The 18,456-nt window shown below is 35.3% G+C and overlaps 1 protein-coding gene and 1 long non-coding RNA gene across 2 annotated transcripts in view; both read right to left on the bottom strand.

The window, feature by feature from the left end:
- LOC129255756 (semaphorin-5B-like) overlaps nt 1-1,549 on the bottom strand; it is a 35,423-nt gene extending 33,874 nt beyond the window's left edge. Inside the window, exons 1-2 of the mRNA XM_064095934.1 lie at nt 1,520-1,549; nt 412-554 (exon numbers count right to left, since the gene is read on the bottom strand). Coding sequence (XP_063952004.1) covers nt 412-554; nt 1,520-1,549 — 173 coding nt within the window. The remainder of the gene's footprint in view (nt 1-411; nt 555-1,519) is intronic.
- A 7,389-nt stretch (nt 1,550-8,938) lies between these two features.
- On the bottom strand, nt 8,939-18,243 carry LOC129256435 (uncharacterized). The gene is made up of 4 exons (XR_008584011.2): nt 18,206-18,243; nt 13,360-13,468; nt 11,930-11,987; nt 8,939-11,615 (listed from the first exon to the last, which is right to left on the bottom strand). It is a non-coding gene; the product is annotated as an uncharacterized LOC129256435 (long non-coding RNA).
- Nucleotides 18,244-18,456: the final 213 nt, after the last annotated feature.

An 18,456-nucleotide genomic window follows, 5' to 3' on the forward strand; every position in this document is an offset into this window, starting at 1 on the left:
GCGAGAGGGCCTTCAGTACACAAGGCATGAGTAGGCTGCACATTCAGACCTTTAACTCGAGTGAAGGGTTTGCACAGCGAACTAATGTATTACCATCACTTAAATAAACAATAAAAGTCCAATTTGAGAAAACTTATTTGAGACATGATAGCTGGCTTGTTTAAGCAGTGGTTTTGTTATACAGTTTCAGGGTTCCAAACCAAGACGATGACTTGTGCACCATGGTGAGGCGGCAGTCCTCAACCCTGGGTCCCATGGGGATCTAAACTTAAAGCTTGTCTTCTGTAGGCTTACTTACACACATTTATGGTTTCTCAGTACCAAGATATGACTGATTTCATAAACCCTATATCTAAAGAACTGGGGGGTCTTCTGATCTTACAAGCCATTGAATGTGTCTAGTTTTCCTACCTTTTCGTCTTTCCCTGGACAAAGAGTGGTCTTCCGCTGACAGGTTCCACTGATTTGTACATAAGCTGATATCTCTGGGCATCTACAAGGTATCTATCGATCTGTCCTGGTCTGATCAGGCTGCTCTGTACTTCGCTGCAACCCTGCAAAATAAGGGAAACATTCACATAAAATTCATCAATTTTTAGATCTGATTTACAGAGAAATACATGTATTGCAATATGTTGCCAGCAGCTATTTTCACCAATAAAAAATGCTTCCTATTTTAGCAATAAATTTTGCTTAGATTATGTCATCTTTTACTCTTATCAGAAGAGTTAACCTCAATTTAGAAAAAACCTTTTACAATCATTGCTCGCTGTAACGTCCTGTGCTGACTTGCAGAAAATAATAATGCACCATTTGATCACTGTTATACAATGTGATGCATGGCTGCTTAATGGAAGTTGACATAACTGTGACTACTAGAACCATAAAAATATCTCAATTATCTCATAAACAACTGTTGAAAACTCCAATAAATTTTTGGGTGCCATAAGTTGAAGGAAGTTTTAAAACATTCAAGACTTTGTAGAGACGAGCCCAATTATCATAAATTTGTGACAGTACTACAGGAAGAACATATGCAACAAGAAGAACAGAAGGTCAACTCTTTCCTTTCAAACAATACAGCCAGGACAGCAATGATCAACATGGCATATTTCAAATGTAAGATTTGTCCATTTACAAATTAACAAACCAATTTTACTATGCCAAATATTTTTAGTACTGTTTACAATACATGTTTTAGTGAGCAAGCATTCCACTAATATAAAAAGCAATACATTGCTTCTTGCGTTAAGCAATATTATTTGTTAACGACCATATTTCCAGAAGTTGCTAGACTCCTTTAAAAGTACTAACATGTAAGAATAAGACAATTTTGTTTTACAATTGTATGTTATTTTACAAAGTAATTCCAACAACTAGATATTGGTGTAATGGAGGAAAATCCCCATAGTAATGGTATCATGCACCGAAAAATATCAATCCCTAAGTTCTTGTAAAAAACCTCTAAAAGAAGAAATAATTATGTTGGTTGGGACCTATCATAGCATAAGACATTTACCAGAGTGGAGACTCCTCTGAGAGATTGCATGATCAGTAATAAATTTTATAAATTGATGTTGCAAAGAAAAAGGCTAGCAATGTCAAAGTGATAAATACATCAAGAAATAAGCCCATTGTAATAAAAAAACATAAAGCTGTCATCAGCATAACTCCTTCCAATCTCATAATTACTTTTGTCTGGATAGAATGTAAGTTTAACAGGCCTCAGCCAATATGCCTCAACAGTCAAGTATATTAGCTGGTCCTACTTATGCTACCACTAAATTACTTCGCTTTCTCCCTGAAATGCCAATAAACTAAATCAAATAAGGACAAATTGTGTCCTTGAATGTAACAAACTTACCAGAATGGTCAAATTTGTGGAAATAAAGTTTATAGGTACACAAAATATTTTGGCACCTGAAGAAATAAAGGTAAGTGATACCATGTGAGCAGAACTATTAAAACATTTATGAGCAGGCAGCCTAGTATTTTCTTGTAATGCTCCATGTCACATTTTTGGCACAAATCCCATATGAAGGTAAGAAATACCGCCCCCTCTGACATTGGGTGGCCTACTCCATGGAGTGATAGTATGAGGTGAAGAAATTCAGCATGGAATGAGACACCACCACTACACAAGGGGTAAACAGAACACAGTGTGAGTTGATTGTGGGTGTGTGGGGGTGCGTGTGTGGGGGTGTGTGTGTTTGTGGGTAATCATAAGCAGGAAGACAACATTTGATGTGATCTTTATCATCACATCAGGGTATTCTTAGAATTTTGAATGAAATAGTCATACCCTTCATTCTAAGGGGGGGGGGGGGTTTGTTTTGTAAGGGCACATCTCCCTGATGTAGCCGAATGAGGGTCTCCTCCTAAACCAAACTTTTCCCTGAAATAACCCTTTGCCAAAGTCATCAAATAACACACCATTGTTTAGGTTTACATGGTGGGCACATACAAGAGCTTTGCTAAGACATAGAGATAATAGTATGACAGATGGGCTGAGATACGCTTAGGGTGAATGAGAGGGCATCTTAAGTGAATTGCTAGTCCCACTTTGCAATAACCATTAGCAGCATGATAAGATGGTGTGTTTTGCTAAAGAGGCCCAGACAAAAGGAAGATAATATTAATAGGAAACACATGAATATCATGCATATGACATCTTCCTATCTCATAGGAATAGGGCCTATTTGTTTCTTACTTTAATTCAACATCTATTGAGGATTTTTTTCTGATAATCCATATGAATTGAATATTACAACATGCTAAAAACTTACAAATCAATTGCCACTTAAATGAAATGAGCTAAGAACATGCTCTTTCCTCTTTTATAAACCCCCCTGATATTTTACAGTATCGTAAGATAAAGAAAACCTGCTGAACTTTAAAACGTACACAGAGCTCATCAACTAGGCATTGTCACGTCATGAGGCTTGACTTCATGTTATATCAAGCATTAGAAGCATCACCCTCCCAACCAAACAAAATGTTCTAAAACCCACATCACATCAGCCTTAAAACCAAATTTGCAACCTAATTGGGCTGCTGATTGATGGCAGTGCTCTGATCGAATCCCAACACCCCAGCTACCAAGGGAGCGCCGGAGAGAGATGCGTTGGTATGGCCTCCTCGTTTGATCCGCTAGATCCTTCCACACAAATGATGACACGTGTGGTGCACATTAGCACCCTGTTTGTATGCAGTAAGGCTCTATCTGCACAAACGCGACAAAATCCATTAGATAATCATTTCGCTGCCCTTATTTTTCCCCGACCCTTTTTGGAGTCATTTCCCACTAAGCTCCTCTAGAGCAACATTTGCGTTGTTAGACGTCGGTTTCGCTACGGTCACTAGGGATCATCAGAGGAGAATGGCTGAGGCTTGTTTCTAGCCGATGTTCGACTTCTTAAGACCCCTATTTTTCATCACTTTATCCAAGTTTCAAATCCATTCATCCCCCACCCCTTTCGTACTCCCCCTCCCCTCCCGTCCATCCATCTGATCACTTTACTTGCAGTTTAAAATGTCCCAGTCAGTATCTAGGTCATGATGAGAGGTGCCTGTTTCAGGGCTAAAACATCATGCCATACAAGGTCATGTCAGATCCTTTCACATCCTTGTTTCTTCTTTTAGTATATCAAGATGATGGAGGAAAGAGGAACAAGTCTGCAAAATACTTCCCAATCAGGTGTGCATTAAGCAGGCCATAAAAATAGCCAAAGAAGCAGCAAGATTTATTTCAACTTCAAGATTTAGCATTCAAGTTACAGTTAACATACTGTAACCTATCCGCAGGTTCTTACCTTCTAGACGCAATATCTTTCTTGATATATTTATTTCAGTAGACCTTCATTCAAAGAAAGGTCTGATACTTAAAAATAATCCACTTTAATTTCTTCAATCAATCTGACATGGAAAATATGTACTACATAGCTGTAATGAATAATAGTTCAGCAGGGGGAGTAGGTGCTGACATAAAGCTATTCAACAAGACCCCGGCCCCTACAAATTTGTGAAATTTGAGGATCTTTGATTTTGTCCATAGCAAAGGAAGGAGATACTCCCAGAGACATTATATGGCGTCCGATGCATGGGACAAGACATAAATGGGCCAGACCTATGACAAAATGTAACCTTACTCAGGCACTACTACAATTCCTCTTATTCAATCCATCTTTTCTTTGGCCCATATATTTTGTTTGAGAATCTAGAATAAGTTGATAGAATGTATTAACAAGGTAATGATTGAGTAGATTCTCAGAAGAACCATGGTAGAAGTGGATCAAGGCAATGACAAGATGAAATCCTAGACAATAGCATTCATTTTACAATTCCCAATATAAATGCATACTGCCATTCGGAAATATATGAATTCTATAAAGCTGCAAAGAAATTCCTCAAATGAACCAGGAGTGTGTCTTTTGAAACAAGGAGGTATTGATGGGTTTCTTATTTCCTTTCCTTTAAATATGAAAGCTTGCAACGTTTTCCAATGTTATAAGTACTGTAAAATGTAACCACAGTACAGCAATTGATTTTTAGCAACTTTCTCTCTAATTTATTTCCCTTCTTGAAAAGACTGTTCATAAAAATGGGTCTTTATTCACACAGCTTGTCATTAATAACAAATGATATGATTCTTAATCAAGTTTGCACACAGCCATCAGGTTGCATTGTATTAGTAGTTCATATAAAGATTGATACTTGTTATGCCATCAGTGTATATGAACAGGGATTGGGGATACCGTAATCAGTACAGTCATGTATTTACAGCTGATTTCAACATTTTCATTTTCTTCATAGTTTTTGCTTGCATAAGACTTAACTCTATGCTGAATTGATTGAACAATTTTTTTGTGTCTTGTATGTTATAGTGCCAAGATGAGATGGAAGTGGAACAAGGCAATGATTGGTGAAACCCAACCCGGCCAGGTTTCAATTTCGATCCACCCAATATATCTGACCAGATAGATTCATTTGAGGAAATTGCAAGATGAAACATTAGGATCTACAAGAGTGATTGGTAGCAAAGGATTTTTTTGTTATCAATGTTAAGATGTCATCTAAGAATGATGCATAGAACCTAAACTACAGAATCATATTCAGACATTTGTACAACTAGGATTAGTATCCAAGATGTCAACTTCAAATTGTTTAAAGGATTTATTTAGTTGATAGAAGACCTCAAGTGGAAAATATAAAAAAATGTTCAAATTGATTGGTGCTATTATTTGTCTAAAGTTCCTCAAATTATATCTTATGGAAACTGATGAGACTAAGTGTAATTGTAACATTGGATTTTTAATGAAGGAGTTGACAGGTGGACTTCTCTGGATAAATGCATTTATCTAAGCATGCGATCTGGTTTTTGGAAGAAAAATGATAATAAAATCCATCAAACAGAAAACCTCTTCAAATGTGAGTGTGTCTTTGAAATATGATTGTCATATTTTCCTTTGAAATTTCTGAAAGTTTCTTTACATTAGATAAACAATGAAAAATCAAATAAATTTGAGAAATTGATATGAAACTCAGTCATTCCCAACTGAACAATTTCATTGACTTCAGGAAATGAAACTGTTTAGCTCTATTTACAAAAACAGAAGAAAAGTATTCAGCCATAAACAGTGTACATAATAAACCACACTTTCCCCACAAGATTTGCAAAATGCAGGGGCAAATGATAAGATCAGGGGAGCGATTAAAATCACAGTTTTTTTGCTACTTCTAGGAATGGAAGATTGTAAATCAAGAGTCAGGGAAAAACCTTATCACAGGAAGGTCATGCATCATTTACAAGGTTAAACTCATGTACATTCAAGGGTAAACATGGACATTTTGCAGTGAGTGTAATAAAAGGGAGGGTTTAGAATTGTGCCTTTTCATGTCATGTATGTAGAGAGGGGAAGGGGTGTAGGTTTAAAGAAAAATGAAAAAAAAAAAATACTGCTACTGTAAGTATGAGGGCAACAAGAAATGTCAGATAGGAAGGCCTGTCCCATCCAGGATACACCTGTAAAGAACTGTAGAGAAAGAAGCCCCCCTAACAAAAATGAAAAGCAACAACAAAAATCAATTAAAACAGGACTTAAATAGGTAGGACCTTCATTTACAGATCTACAAAAAAAAATTAAGAAAGCTTATACAAATGTGAATATTAAGATTGAGACAAAATCTGATAGACAGACAGACAGGCTGATTATCAGTAGGTTAGACCACACCTTTTGTATATTTTAGCTATTTTGGAGAGGGTCAAGCAATCACTGACCAAGCAGTTATGTCCATCACAAACAACCATACTGAACAAACCTTCGGCCCACCCTTCAAACCGAACACATTTATAGGCATAAGCAATAAACATGATCAAGGATTTATCTCTACACAGATGCACAGACACGTGTTATTAGATAATGGGATTCCTTTCTGATCAGGAGGGAATCTTCCTTTTATGGAGAAGCCGACAAGGGATTGTGTGTATAAACAATAATATATTAGCTCCTGATATTTTTTCATGATCTGTTTGGGTTAGAGAGCTTTCAAAACATTTCAAGGAGGGAGTGCAGGCATAAAAAGTGAGATTTGGAACAAGAAAAAAATGGATTGATGATGGATGGAACATCATCAGTCGAATCCTGATTTCGTTATCGTTCACTTGTGCAAGGAAATAAAATGTGGGTAAATGCACACCCAGGATAAATTTTAAAACTGAATTCCGATATAAGTCCAATAGAAATCATTTTATCTCATTGGCTATTAGTGAAATTGTCCGAATTTTTTTTCACTGGCACAGTTCTTCAAGAAATGCCCTCTTGCACACATGTACCAAAGCAAAGATCAAGAAGTGTTAACTGACATAGGTCATATTCAAGCAACAACTTTCAAAGTTTGTGTTGATAAGCTCAGATTTCTAAGAAAAATCAAACAGAATGGTTGAAAGAAAGTGTACAGAAGTATAAAGGAGGAAAGTATATAAACTGTAAAGGCACGTACAATACAGAGAGGTAGACAGGCAGATGTACAGGGGTATATAGGCCAGAATTTAAAAAAGGGAGGAAATTTTTTTAAGGAAAGGAAGGGTGGAGAGGGTAAGATCAGAAGGAAGGATCTAGAAGAATTAGACCAAGCTAATCCTGTAACCTGTAGACATCTTAAGTATATGCTTCAACTAACTTCAGACTGAGTAAGAACTGTGACCTTAAACTGCAAATAATATTAGTCTAGAGATCTCTCCGCTTTCCAAACAACTTCAGTTTGACAGTCTGACCTCAAAAAGTGATACCTTTAGTGGCATTGGATTTCCATGACAACTTGCTTTTTCCAAAGCACTTGACTCACTTAACATGGAAGAAAGGGAGGTGGGGGGGGGGGGGTAAAATAGGTCAACATTTCTTGTGCATCGTAACTTGAACAAGCTGCCCTTTGCAAATGTAAAATCATGCTCTTTCTGGTAAGCAAAGCTTCTTCATTTGGGTATTTCAGTAGTTTGACAGGATTGTTAGAATTGTATGATGAAGGAGTTAAGTGTAAAAATATATCATGATCACACATCTACAAGAACAGTCTAAGTGTCCCCCTTCTTCTCTATCTGCCTCCCCCATTTACATATCCACTATATTCATATTATTGACATATTTTGTATAAAAACACTCACCACTTATTAAATGGAACATATTTTTCTTTTGATGAACTAGACTATGTCAACATTCATTCAGTTGAAGAAATGTTTTACAGCAATCTTTAAGAAAACATTTTAACCCAAGCTTTGAAAGAAAGTGCAAATAAATAAAATTAAAGGTAAAAATCTAAAGGGATTTGGAAAATCAGGGGACCTGACTTTGAATGAAATGTTTGATTGACAGAAATATCAAAATGATAACATAACCAAAGAAATTATTCAACAAGGGAAACAAGATTGACAGTCAACAATACAAAGCACTTTTCTGGAAAGGCGACTAATGTCACAGCTTTTTCTAACCCGTCTATTTTTTCCCTTCATTCCAAATAGAAGTTTCCTTTAGATTCATCCCAGTTTGAATAGCATTCAGGAAGAGAAACGATATCTACTGATCTCATAAAATTCCACCCAAATCTGAGCAATAAAGCATTTCATACAATGTAGACCAAACAAGCAATCTGTCTATTACTTTATCTATGTTTAAATCCATGAATTATGTAAAGAGAACAATAGAAAAAAATAATTCAAGGATCTATTGAAGATTACAGAAGAAAACTTGTCATATTTATCACATTTAAGTATTTCTTAACAAATTTCTCTTCTTGAAGCTTTCAAATTGGCTTCATGTCATCTACAAACAACTGATTTTGAAGGGATTGTCTGCTTTGAACATAATCCCATAAAAGTTAAAATCCTTGTGGTGTTTTATAATCTCCTCCTTTCTTTTTGATATTGATGACAGAAAGGACAGATCATGTCTGAAATCTTCCACTTTTTCTTGTTGCTTTTTGAAACCGATGAATACCCCTCCATCTTGAGGAATAGACACCTTTCTTCACATTTCCATGCAGCTCCTCCCTACATCCTCATTACATTTTAATCCCTTTTCATTCCAAATCTCTTCTATCATCTCATTTTGAGTTTTCAAGGATATGTCACTCTCATTTGATGTGGAATAAAGCATTACCGAATATAGCATCTGACAACTTAAAATGTACTTTGCAAAAACATATTATTATGATAAACTAGGAGATTAAGTGAGAGCATTATCAGTGTTTATTCTCTAGAAAGGAAATGTTGGATACTATCAGAGTCAGACTTGGGGAAGTGAAATGAAAAAATAAAGGATAGAGATGTTTAGGGCGGGTGAAAAGTTCCTCAAATACTCAAACTTTGAAGAAGAAAAATGAAATAGGATACCTGTTCCAATAATTGATAATACTTTAAAGACAATGATTTTTCTCTCCATGATTTAGAAAATTCTTAAGATTTTAATGATGAAGTGTTATAATCTAGGTTGGTTCCATTTCTATGAGGGAAACTAATATAAAAGATAAAAAAGACTTAGCAAATACTTCCTTCACTTTCTGAAAAAAATGATATACTATTACCTTTAAAAAAGGAATTTAATTTTGTTGCAAACTTTGAATCACTGAAGGGTATTTTCTTCGATAAACTAAGCAACAGCAAACTTTTGAACTAATCATGAAAGGGAATGTTTTACCAGTATATAATTTCTTTTCTATAATCTTATGCCCATTGCACTCTAGACAAGCAAAACAATATTTACAATCAGAAATTTGTCCATATATTTCCAAGCACTTAAATAAATCCACTGAGACATTTCTCATCTAAATATCACAAAAACGAAAAATGAAATATTGTAAGAACAAATCTAATTTCTATGTTGAGATATAAAGCTTAGGTAGGAGTGAGTCTCGATGGAGAATTAGGGCAATGACCGGACGGACGAACCTCTTCTCGTTCAGAATTTATCCTTTCTTTTTCTGAGTTCAAGTTTCTCCTTCAAGCAGGGATTTCAACCAAAGTTTCTTTCTGCATTTCCAACAATACAAACTGTAATAAGATAAAAGCCGGTGCATTTTTGTTTGTTCCTTTAGAGCATTTCAAAAGGCAGAATTATAAAACACAGTAATTGACCACCTACGGAAGATTTTCGAGCACTTTCCAGATGGCTTACAATTTGAAATATCACTTTCGTCATAATTGGGGCAGTTCTTTCATAAACAGTTCCTTTCTCTTCAAATTATATTAAGATGGGTGGTCTGCATAATACTCCCACTTGCCCACTAATATGCTCAAAAACATAATTTGCTCTTTTGTGATATTAACCAGCTTGCAAATATCATCCGATTGTATGAATAATTTCATCAAACTTTCATTGTGACCGCAATATATTTTTTGGCCTTTCCACTTAAGAATTTATATTCTTGTTCATATTTAATTTAAAATGTCTTTTTACCAAAATAAGAATGATTCCAGTAAACACACTAATTTCACCTTATACCCATATTGTAACCCTTAAGCATTTAGTAACATTCAACAATTAAGAACTATCTCACAATTGGTAATAATTCAGCATCATTATTAGCATTTCAAGATACCTGCACCTTTCAATAAGAATGCATTTCTTAATGATCCTCATTATGAATGCATCAAATCCTGCGATTATCATCCAGAATCCACCATCACTCATCGAAAACGAATTCATTCCGAGATAAGAGTAAAGCAAAATAAAAGACCGGATCTAGGGTGCTTTATGGAAACACTTTTTCTCCGGGGAATGACAGATGCACAGATCCAGATGTGTTATTGATGATGAGAATTTTAAAATCATTATGGACTTCACTATTTGAGTAAAAAGAAAATATGACAGAGATAAAAGAGGCTGGATTACCCACCCCCTCACATCCCCTTCATATTCCCATTTGGAAGTTGGAATTGATAGTTTGGGATTGCATTAAGCAGTTTATGTTATTGTCAGCAATAATATTGTATTTCTTCTATTCAATCTAATATTACTCAAAAAATTCATTATTATATCACTATATACAAGTGGGTGACATTTTTTTTTTGGTTTAGATATGACTCTAATGATAAAAAGAAGGTGTGCATATTGGTTTGAATTCACCCAGCTTTATATTACTTTACTTCTCTCGAAAACAGAAATAACGTATTATGAACTTTCGGCTAAAGACCAGTTACCATAAACATGAATTCAATTCACTCCTGAGCTTTCTAATTCTGGTTAATACTGGGGTTACTAGATTCCAGGAATCAATGGGTTTATATGTATATTTCTTGCCAGCCTCTATAACGTGAATTTGGCATGTCAATCAATCGTACAGTTCATGTGCCATTCATGTATGCTGGTTTTCAGTTGGTTATACCTGGGGCGAGAATGGTGCTTGAACATGATGCTTCTTGCTAAAACAAGAAATGAAAAAGGGAAAGAATGCAACAGGGAGGGGTTAAGATAAGGGCCATGCAGGGACAGGAAGATGAAATAAGCTAGGGGAAAGAAAGGATGAGGGAAGGGGATAGTATGTTAAGGAATGGATAGGGGGAGATATCAAAACAAAAATAAGGAAGGGGGAAAGAGTATTAGAGGGAAGCGAAAGAAAGGAGAAGGAAGAAATCGGAAGGGAAAGAAGATAAGGAGTAGGGAGGGGAGAAGGAAGGAATAACAAAAAGGGAAAGAAGGACAAAGGACTGACAGGCAAGAGGTATGGAGAGAGAGAAGGAGATGAAGGAGAAGATTAAAGAAGATAGAAGCAGTGTAGGAAGGAGGTAGGGACAGATCAAAGGGAAAGTGAGTGAGAAGAAAAGTGAAAAGGGGATTGGAAGGTTGAGAGAAGGTAAGGAAGGGATGGGGTAAAAGAGGAGATAATGTAGGAACAAAGATTTACTGCATGGGAGGGAGAGCAGAAGAAAAATAGGAGAAAAGAAGAAAAATATCAGGGAATTAAAAAAAAAAAATTATGTTGAGCTTGAGCTTACCTCTGGGCTTGAGTTTGGTTTGGTGATCCACGCTGATGCTGCATTGGGCTGAAAGGTGAATGGACCTGAGAAGGCTTCGTTTATTGCCTCCAAGGTGAATGCACAGACAGCTGAGCCATGGATGCTGTTGCTATAGTAACAGAAGGGAAATAAAGGGCATCATCATCTCTGTCGTGTGTCTGTTTACAGCAATTGTTGGATATGGTGGAAGTAAATTTCTTTTAAAATGTTTTTCTTGAAGTCATATGTATTACTGATGGAATTCAAATCATTCCCATGGAAATTTCTTCTTGCTTTTACATTACAAACAGTTTTTACTCCTCTATTTAGTCTAATTCACTTCTGATGTAGATTCAAACCCATGTAAGCGACGGCTATCAATGTGATTACATAGGTATAGATATATAAGGTATTTATGATATTGATCCAGGAGAATTTTCTTACCTTGGGGTTGAGAAAACTGTGTATATTGTTCCAGTCTCATTGTCATAGTAGGTGCTTTCTGTAGAGAATAATAGGGAATATCGACAAGAATGCTCTTCAGAAAGTTATAAAACATATCACAATTTTGTGCATGGTTCTTTTTCCCCCTGAAAAAAGGGGAAAATTGTAAACTTGTAAAAGAAAATACAAAATGGTCAAACAACATAGTAAGTTTCAAGCTCTCACCATAATGATATGAAGTTATGATACACAGGAAGATTAATTATTAAAAAAAACCTTGAAAATACACAAAAATACATCTACATAAAATACTCCATTCATATAAACCAATTGTATAAGCTATTGACTTTTTTCTTATATTTGAAAGATATTGTCAAATTTCTACGGGTACTTGCATCTTGGAAAGAAAATCCTGTTCTATAACTAACGAAGTGGAGAAAAATCAATAGCCAATTTGGTTATTGAAGCGTAATCTGGTCGATATGGCTCTGTGGGGATCAGATTGAGCACTTAAAAGGACAGAACCAAGAAAAAAAAAAGTTGGGTTCATATGAAAAAAAAGGTTGACTTTTCAGGTAGGTCAAGAATTTGAAGAAAATTGTACTAAGCGACTACACAGATGCAGTTGTGCCTGTATCATTTCATAGGATGATATCTGAATACTCTAAGAATACTACTAATTTGTAGCTATAGGTTTGAAAGTGGGACACCAAAATCATATTGATATAGCAAATGGGCAAGAGAAACTCAGTCTTTAGCAGGACATCTAAGCAGGGAATGCTGACGCCATGGGCATGGGGACAGGGATCACTTTTTATGGGGATCACTTCACATCCATTTAATCACTTTTAAAAATGATTTTTAATAGATTTTCTTTAATTCAAACTACAATACTATATGGTTCATCACATATAAATCCTGTAGTTATTGATAACTTACTACAAAATCTTTGATTAAAACTATCCTAGTCTCATGTGAACATGGCTACCTGAGATTGCCAGACTGATTTCATGTCTGCATAAACAACGTCAGCGCATAAACCAGCTAAATTTAGCCCAAAATAACAAGATGTAAGACACTGATCTTACATGCATTTAAAAAATGATGCTTGTTGGAGAAAGATATTGGTGGTATATAGGAAGGAGGCGAGATTTCAAGAGAGGGAGAGGAGCGAGCTATAAATATAGTTTAGGATTTCCTGGTGGTCTTGTATGTCATAGAGATGGTCAGGTGGCTATGGACATTTATAGAGAATACCACTTGCTGGGCCATCTTTTCATGAACTAGACAGTGGTCATTAAAATGGTCGACTTCTTTCTTGTTGATAATGAGCCACAAATTATTCAGTCTTATTCATACATAGAATAGGAGATATTGAGACATTTTTTTAGCATTGAATCAATCCAACATGAAATCGGGAATGTACATACCTATCTCATTGAATGAGAATGGAATCTGGCCAGGGATAGAGCAGTTGAGACGAGCCTTGCGGAAGGTTGTCCAGTTTTCCTCCAACAAGAAGTTTCCTCCATTATCACTCTGAAAGACATAAAAATACATGGAATATTCATTACACATAATATTTGATTTTAGAATAGATGGCATCATTTTTATTGATCTTCGGTCAGTTTTCTGTCTGTTCTCATTTTGATCATAGGGAAGAAATTTCACTAAGATCTGTTAAAATGCCCTTAGAAGATTAAATGAGCATGACTGAATAAAATCTAAAGGTGTAAGGCCATTTCTCCTCTCTATTTCTCAGCCAACAAAGAAACAAACTGTAACATTATGTGTACTTTGGACCCAATGTTTCAATGGATAATCAGATCAATTCAGATTTGGAAAGTTCCTAGAAATGCAAGGACTGTCAAATGAATACAGATTTGATGCTTTCCCTGAAGGAGAGTTGGAAAGCGTACATTGTTAGTTCTGTTTATTTTCACATGATCCCATCATAAGAGTAAGGAATGGTTCTCTCTCAATCATACCGATCATCAAGGTCCCACTGCCAGTCTTTGCCAACATTTCACTCCAGATCCAATCTAAACAAATCTTTAATATTAATTGCATTACGAAGCCTTACATCTGTCATTCATAAGGCAGATTTAATGCAGGGGTATTTGTCCTTTGTATAAACAAACGTCATTGGTTTTGTTATCGTTACAACATTGATGTGTATGCTATGTTACATGTATGTGGAATATGTGCCAAAGAATAAGCAAACAATATGGAAATACTGAAGTGCAATCAGTGCTGTTGGCAGATTGAGAAATACACAGTGACTAGAAAAGACAGAAAGATAGTGAGATAAAAACGAGAGGTGGGAATGAAAGGATGAAATGAAGGAGCTAGGATAGTTAGACAAAAAAGACAGGTAGATGAAAAGATAGAAAGAAAGAAAGAAATAAAGAAAGAACGAAAGAACGAAAGAACGAAAGAACGAAAGAACGAAAGAACGAAAGAAAGAAAGAAAGAAAGAAAGAAAGAAAGAAAGAAAGAAAGAAAGAAAGAAAAAATAACAAAAATAAAAAAAAGAACGAAAAAAAGAACGAAAGAAAAAACGAAAGAAAAAAAAACGAAAGAGAGAGAAAAGTAGAAAAAAGAGATAGAAAGAAACAGAAATGACAGAGAGAGGGGCAAGAAGAGAGATAGAGATTAGGATTTAAAATACAATACATGTACCAAAAGGAATAATCAATTAAACAAACATTTTTCTTTCCAAGAAGAAATATACCTTCAGCACATTCTTTGCTTCAGTATCTTGCCTTACACACAACACAAAAGAAACCTTGATCATAATTCATCATCTGTATCCACAACATTTGCTCCAATGAAAAATCTACAGTGAAACCAAACTCAAATAAACCCAGACCCAACGTGTAAACCCTTACCTTACCCTGAAAATTGTTCTGAACCAAAAACCCTTTAACAACCCTTATACCCTAACATTACATCTTTGGAGATATAAGAATGAATTCAGAAGCAAGTGTTGCAAACAGAGTATTGGATCAACTCAACTGAAACCAGTAAAGGGTCTCACAGGAGCCATTAATCTATGGACTGAATGTTAATAGGCCTATGTAATAATTATAAGGAAGGATTTCCTCAGAGCGGAACTTTGTATTTGACATTGGGGGCGAGATTTAGCGGTTTTCAAAACCTTGTCTCCCCTAATGGAATGCGATTTACTTTGAAAGCAAATGTTGATATTTTCTCACATCATAAACATCTGTTGAGAACCCATTTTTATTTTGTAGCATATTCTACCTACTAGTATTCATTGTAGGACCCACCCCCCCCAAAAAAAAATCATTCCAACACATGCATCAATAGATATTTACTCCATACATGTATGTGACCATTTAATGTCAACGATATAATCAAAATGCTTTAAAAATGACTCTTTATGTCAATGACATAGGGGTCGCTTACAAAATAGCATGTCCATGGATAATAAGGATTATTATTTTTCAATCAAACATGCTTTTACAATTTACAAGATGGTAATGTGGCGTAAATATAAGAAAATTGGCTACACGAAGAGCAGCAGCTACTCTGATCAAGATCTGAATGGTTGATTTAGTTTGAGAGCCCCATGTCTCACTTCTACTTTAACACAGAGTATTTTTCTTCAACATGAACTTGATTTTCCTTTCTTTTTTTCCTCTCCTATCATGATGTTAGTGACACAATGTACTTTCACAAAAGGGGTAAATGGCAACCTAAGGATAATGCACTTCAGTTTCCATGCTTTTAAAGGTTTATTGGATTGTAAACAAAATTTGTATTTCATCTTCCTTTGCATTATCTATGGATTGATGAAGTTACTTCACAAATATGACGAGACTACTCAGTAAATTGATATAGTGGTTCCATGGAAACACATTTAGTAAACATTTTCCATTAAAAATAAGTGCATCATGGTGTAAAATTTGTCTGCTTCCATTCTTTCCCACTTTTCCTCTTTCAAATACATTTTTATGCCTTATACAAATTGCATGCTCAAAATATAGAATATTTTTTCCCTAGGCATTGAAAATTGGAAAAAAAGAAATGCAGCATAATAAAGTGCTTCTATGCAGATCTCTTCCGCAATCAGTAACACTTTTTTAAGCTAACAATTTCGCTCAACTACTTTTATTCCTCTTTGAAAAGATGCTTAATTTCAGCAAGATTTAATCTACTAAACAACGAGAAGGGATAAAATACACATTCTTGTAGTGCTTCTGCATATTTATTCCCCCAAAAAATTAAAGATGAACATTTGAAACATAATGAAAAGGTAAAGTGTACTTCTTTTACGTAGCGATTTACCGGGTATTCTTTTAAAGCTTCATGGATGTTTAACCCGAAGCCATGTCTGAGAAGGCCAAAAAAGGAAACCATTGAGATAATTCAATGTAGCAATGAAAATGCAGCAAATTTGCCATTTAATGTCGTGTCTGCCATGTCCTTAATGGAAAACTGAGTAAGGATTAAGTTTGTTATTCCATCACTTAAAAAGCTAAAGATGTCATTATGCCAAAGAAATGTGAGATTTTCTCCATGAGATAATCTTTTGAGAACCAAAAGGGCGTCACTTCCGAGCATGGATTTCACACCTCTCTGCATCTGAAGAGACATTTGGGAAGCTTCTTACAAGCTTGTAACAATGGATCCTACCTGCTAATGGGGATCTAAAATACAGGGTGTATTCTTTAAATTTCCAATAAATGACAAAACAAACTCAATAGAGCTTTCATCTAACCAGACAGAACAGAGATGATATAGGGTAGCAGAGCAGAGATGATTTGTTAATAATGTCATTGGATGATGATAATCGCCAAAAAAAGTTTGAGCGGATTTCAGACACCAGAAAGACTCAAGAATTCTATTTCCACGTGATAGATTATTCAAAGCCTGTCTAAAGCTTTGGTAAAAGGATCAATAGTGTGAATTATACTTGAGTACCATCTAATGTTCCAATCTCAAGGAAGTTGAACATTCTTCAACCAATTTTTCTTTGTTAAAATTTGATTTTTTTGGCACAGGATAAACCTGATATCCATTCCCCCTAGACACAAACCTCTCATTTATGTAACAATTTATCATTTTATCACTACTTCAAATTTTTTTTTTCAAATATAGAATTCGATTGTAATCATTTTTTTATCGGTCCAAGCAAACTGTTACTCATTTGCAGCTCAGTTTGGCTGTAAATGTGTCTGAATCTTTCAACATCCATTTACTTTCTGATTAAATCTTCAAATAGGTCTACCCCATGAAATCAATGAAACATGTTCTTCAAATTCACGTGTGCCAAGATCTGGATTCTTCGTCAGTCTGCATGCCTTCCCTGAATTGACCCTCAAACATCGAGGCAAATTTGGTCTATTTGCTTTGAACTTGGAGAGTGACAGTTGCAGTTACGTTGCAGCGTAACCTACTACCCAAGCTTGTTTTGTATGTTCCGCGACTTAACCCCACCGCATCTGGAAAAGAAATTGGTCCTCAAATTTGCTCCCTTGTTTGCGTTCCCACCACTTATACCAACATAAATCGCTGTAAGTGGGACCCACGATAATGAGCGATGAAAGAATGACAGTTTGCCCACCCCAATCAAGTGATGAAAAACATGAACTATTCATATTTTGATTACATCTCTCTTCTCCTAACACTGCGGGAGGTGGTGTTTACTACCAAAGTCAAATACACCATGCAAACAAAAAAATGATAAAATAAGGGGTGCAATTTTCACCCCTAGTCCTCATCATTTTGCCCTTAATCTTGATAATGACTAAACCAGTAGGAAACTTTCTATTCATTTTGTCAAGGCAAATTAGGGGAGTTTGTCAATTGTCAGGCTTTTGTAAAATGTTGAGAGAATATTTCAATTTGAAGTACATTGTAATTGGTCAGGGGATTTCAATGGTAAAGACAGGTGGAGAAACACAAGCAAGCATGAAGAGAGATGCAAAAGGCTACAGACTATTAAATTCTATGTTTATAATAATTGGAAGGAAATGTTTACTAAAAGTATGATTAGTCATGCAGTTGCACTTTCCTTTTCCCATCAGAGAATGGTGAGAAAATGAGATACACTGAATTTAAGAGTGTTTATATTTATTGTTTAAAGTGGAAGAAATTTGCTTCAGCATTATTATGACCCCCAAATATGATCACCCTCAAGTTATATCCTAAATGACGTAGATTTATTCAAAGAGGTTGCCATGGAAACAAGAATGGAAATTATGTTTGTTTTCTGAAAAGCGATTTAAAATAGAATTGTCATCTTACCTTGCATACTCTAGCAACTCTTGAGTAGATGATCTGAAGAAAAGAAAAAAAGAGAAACGTTAATTTCTTATTTTGTTTGTGCCATACACGCAAATTGCAAAGCATTAAAAAATAAATGCATAATTTTAATATTATTATACATTATACATGTATATTACGTGTAAAATACATTACACCGGGAAGCATCATATTTTACATGACTTTCAAAACATGAACTTTCCATGGATATGAGTCTTTTACATAAGACTTAT

This window comes from Lytechinus pictus, chromosome 3 (genome assembly GCF_037042905.1).
Source record: "Lytechinus pictus isolate F3 Inbred chromosome 3, Lp3.0, whole genome shotgun sequence".
Classification (NCBI taxonomy): Eukaryota; Metazoa; Echinodermata; class Echinoidea; order Temnopleuroida; family Toxopneustidae; genus Lytechinus; species Lytechinus pictus.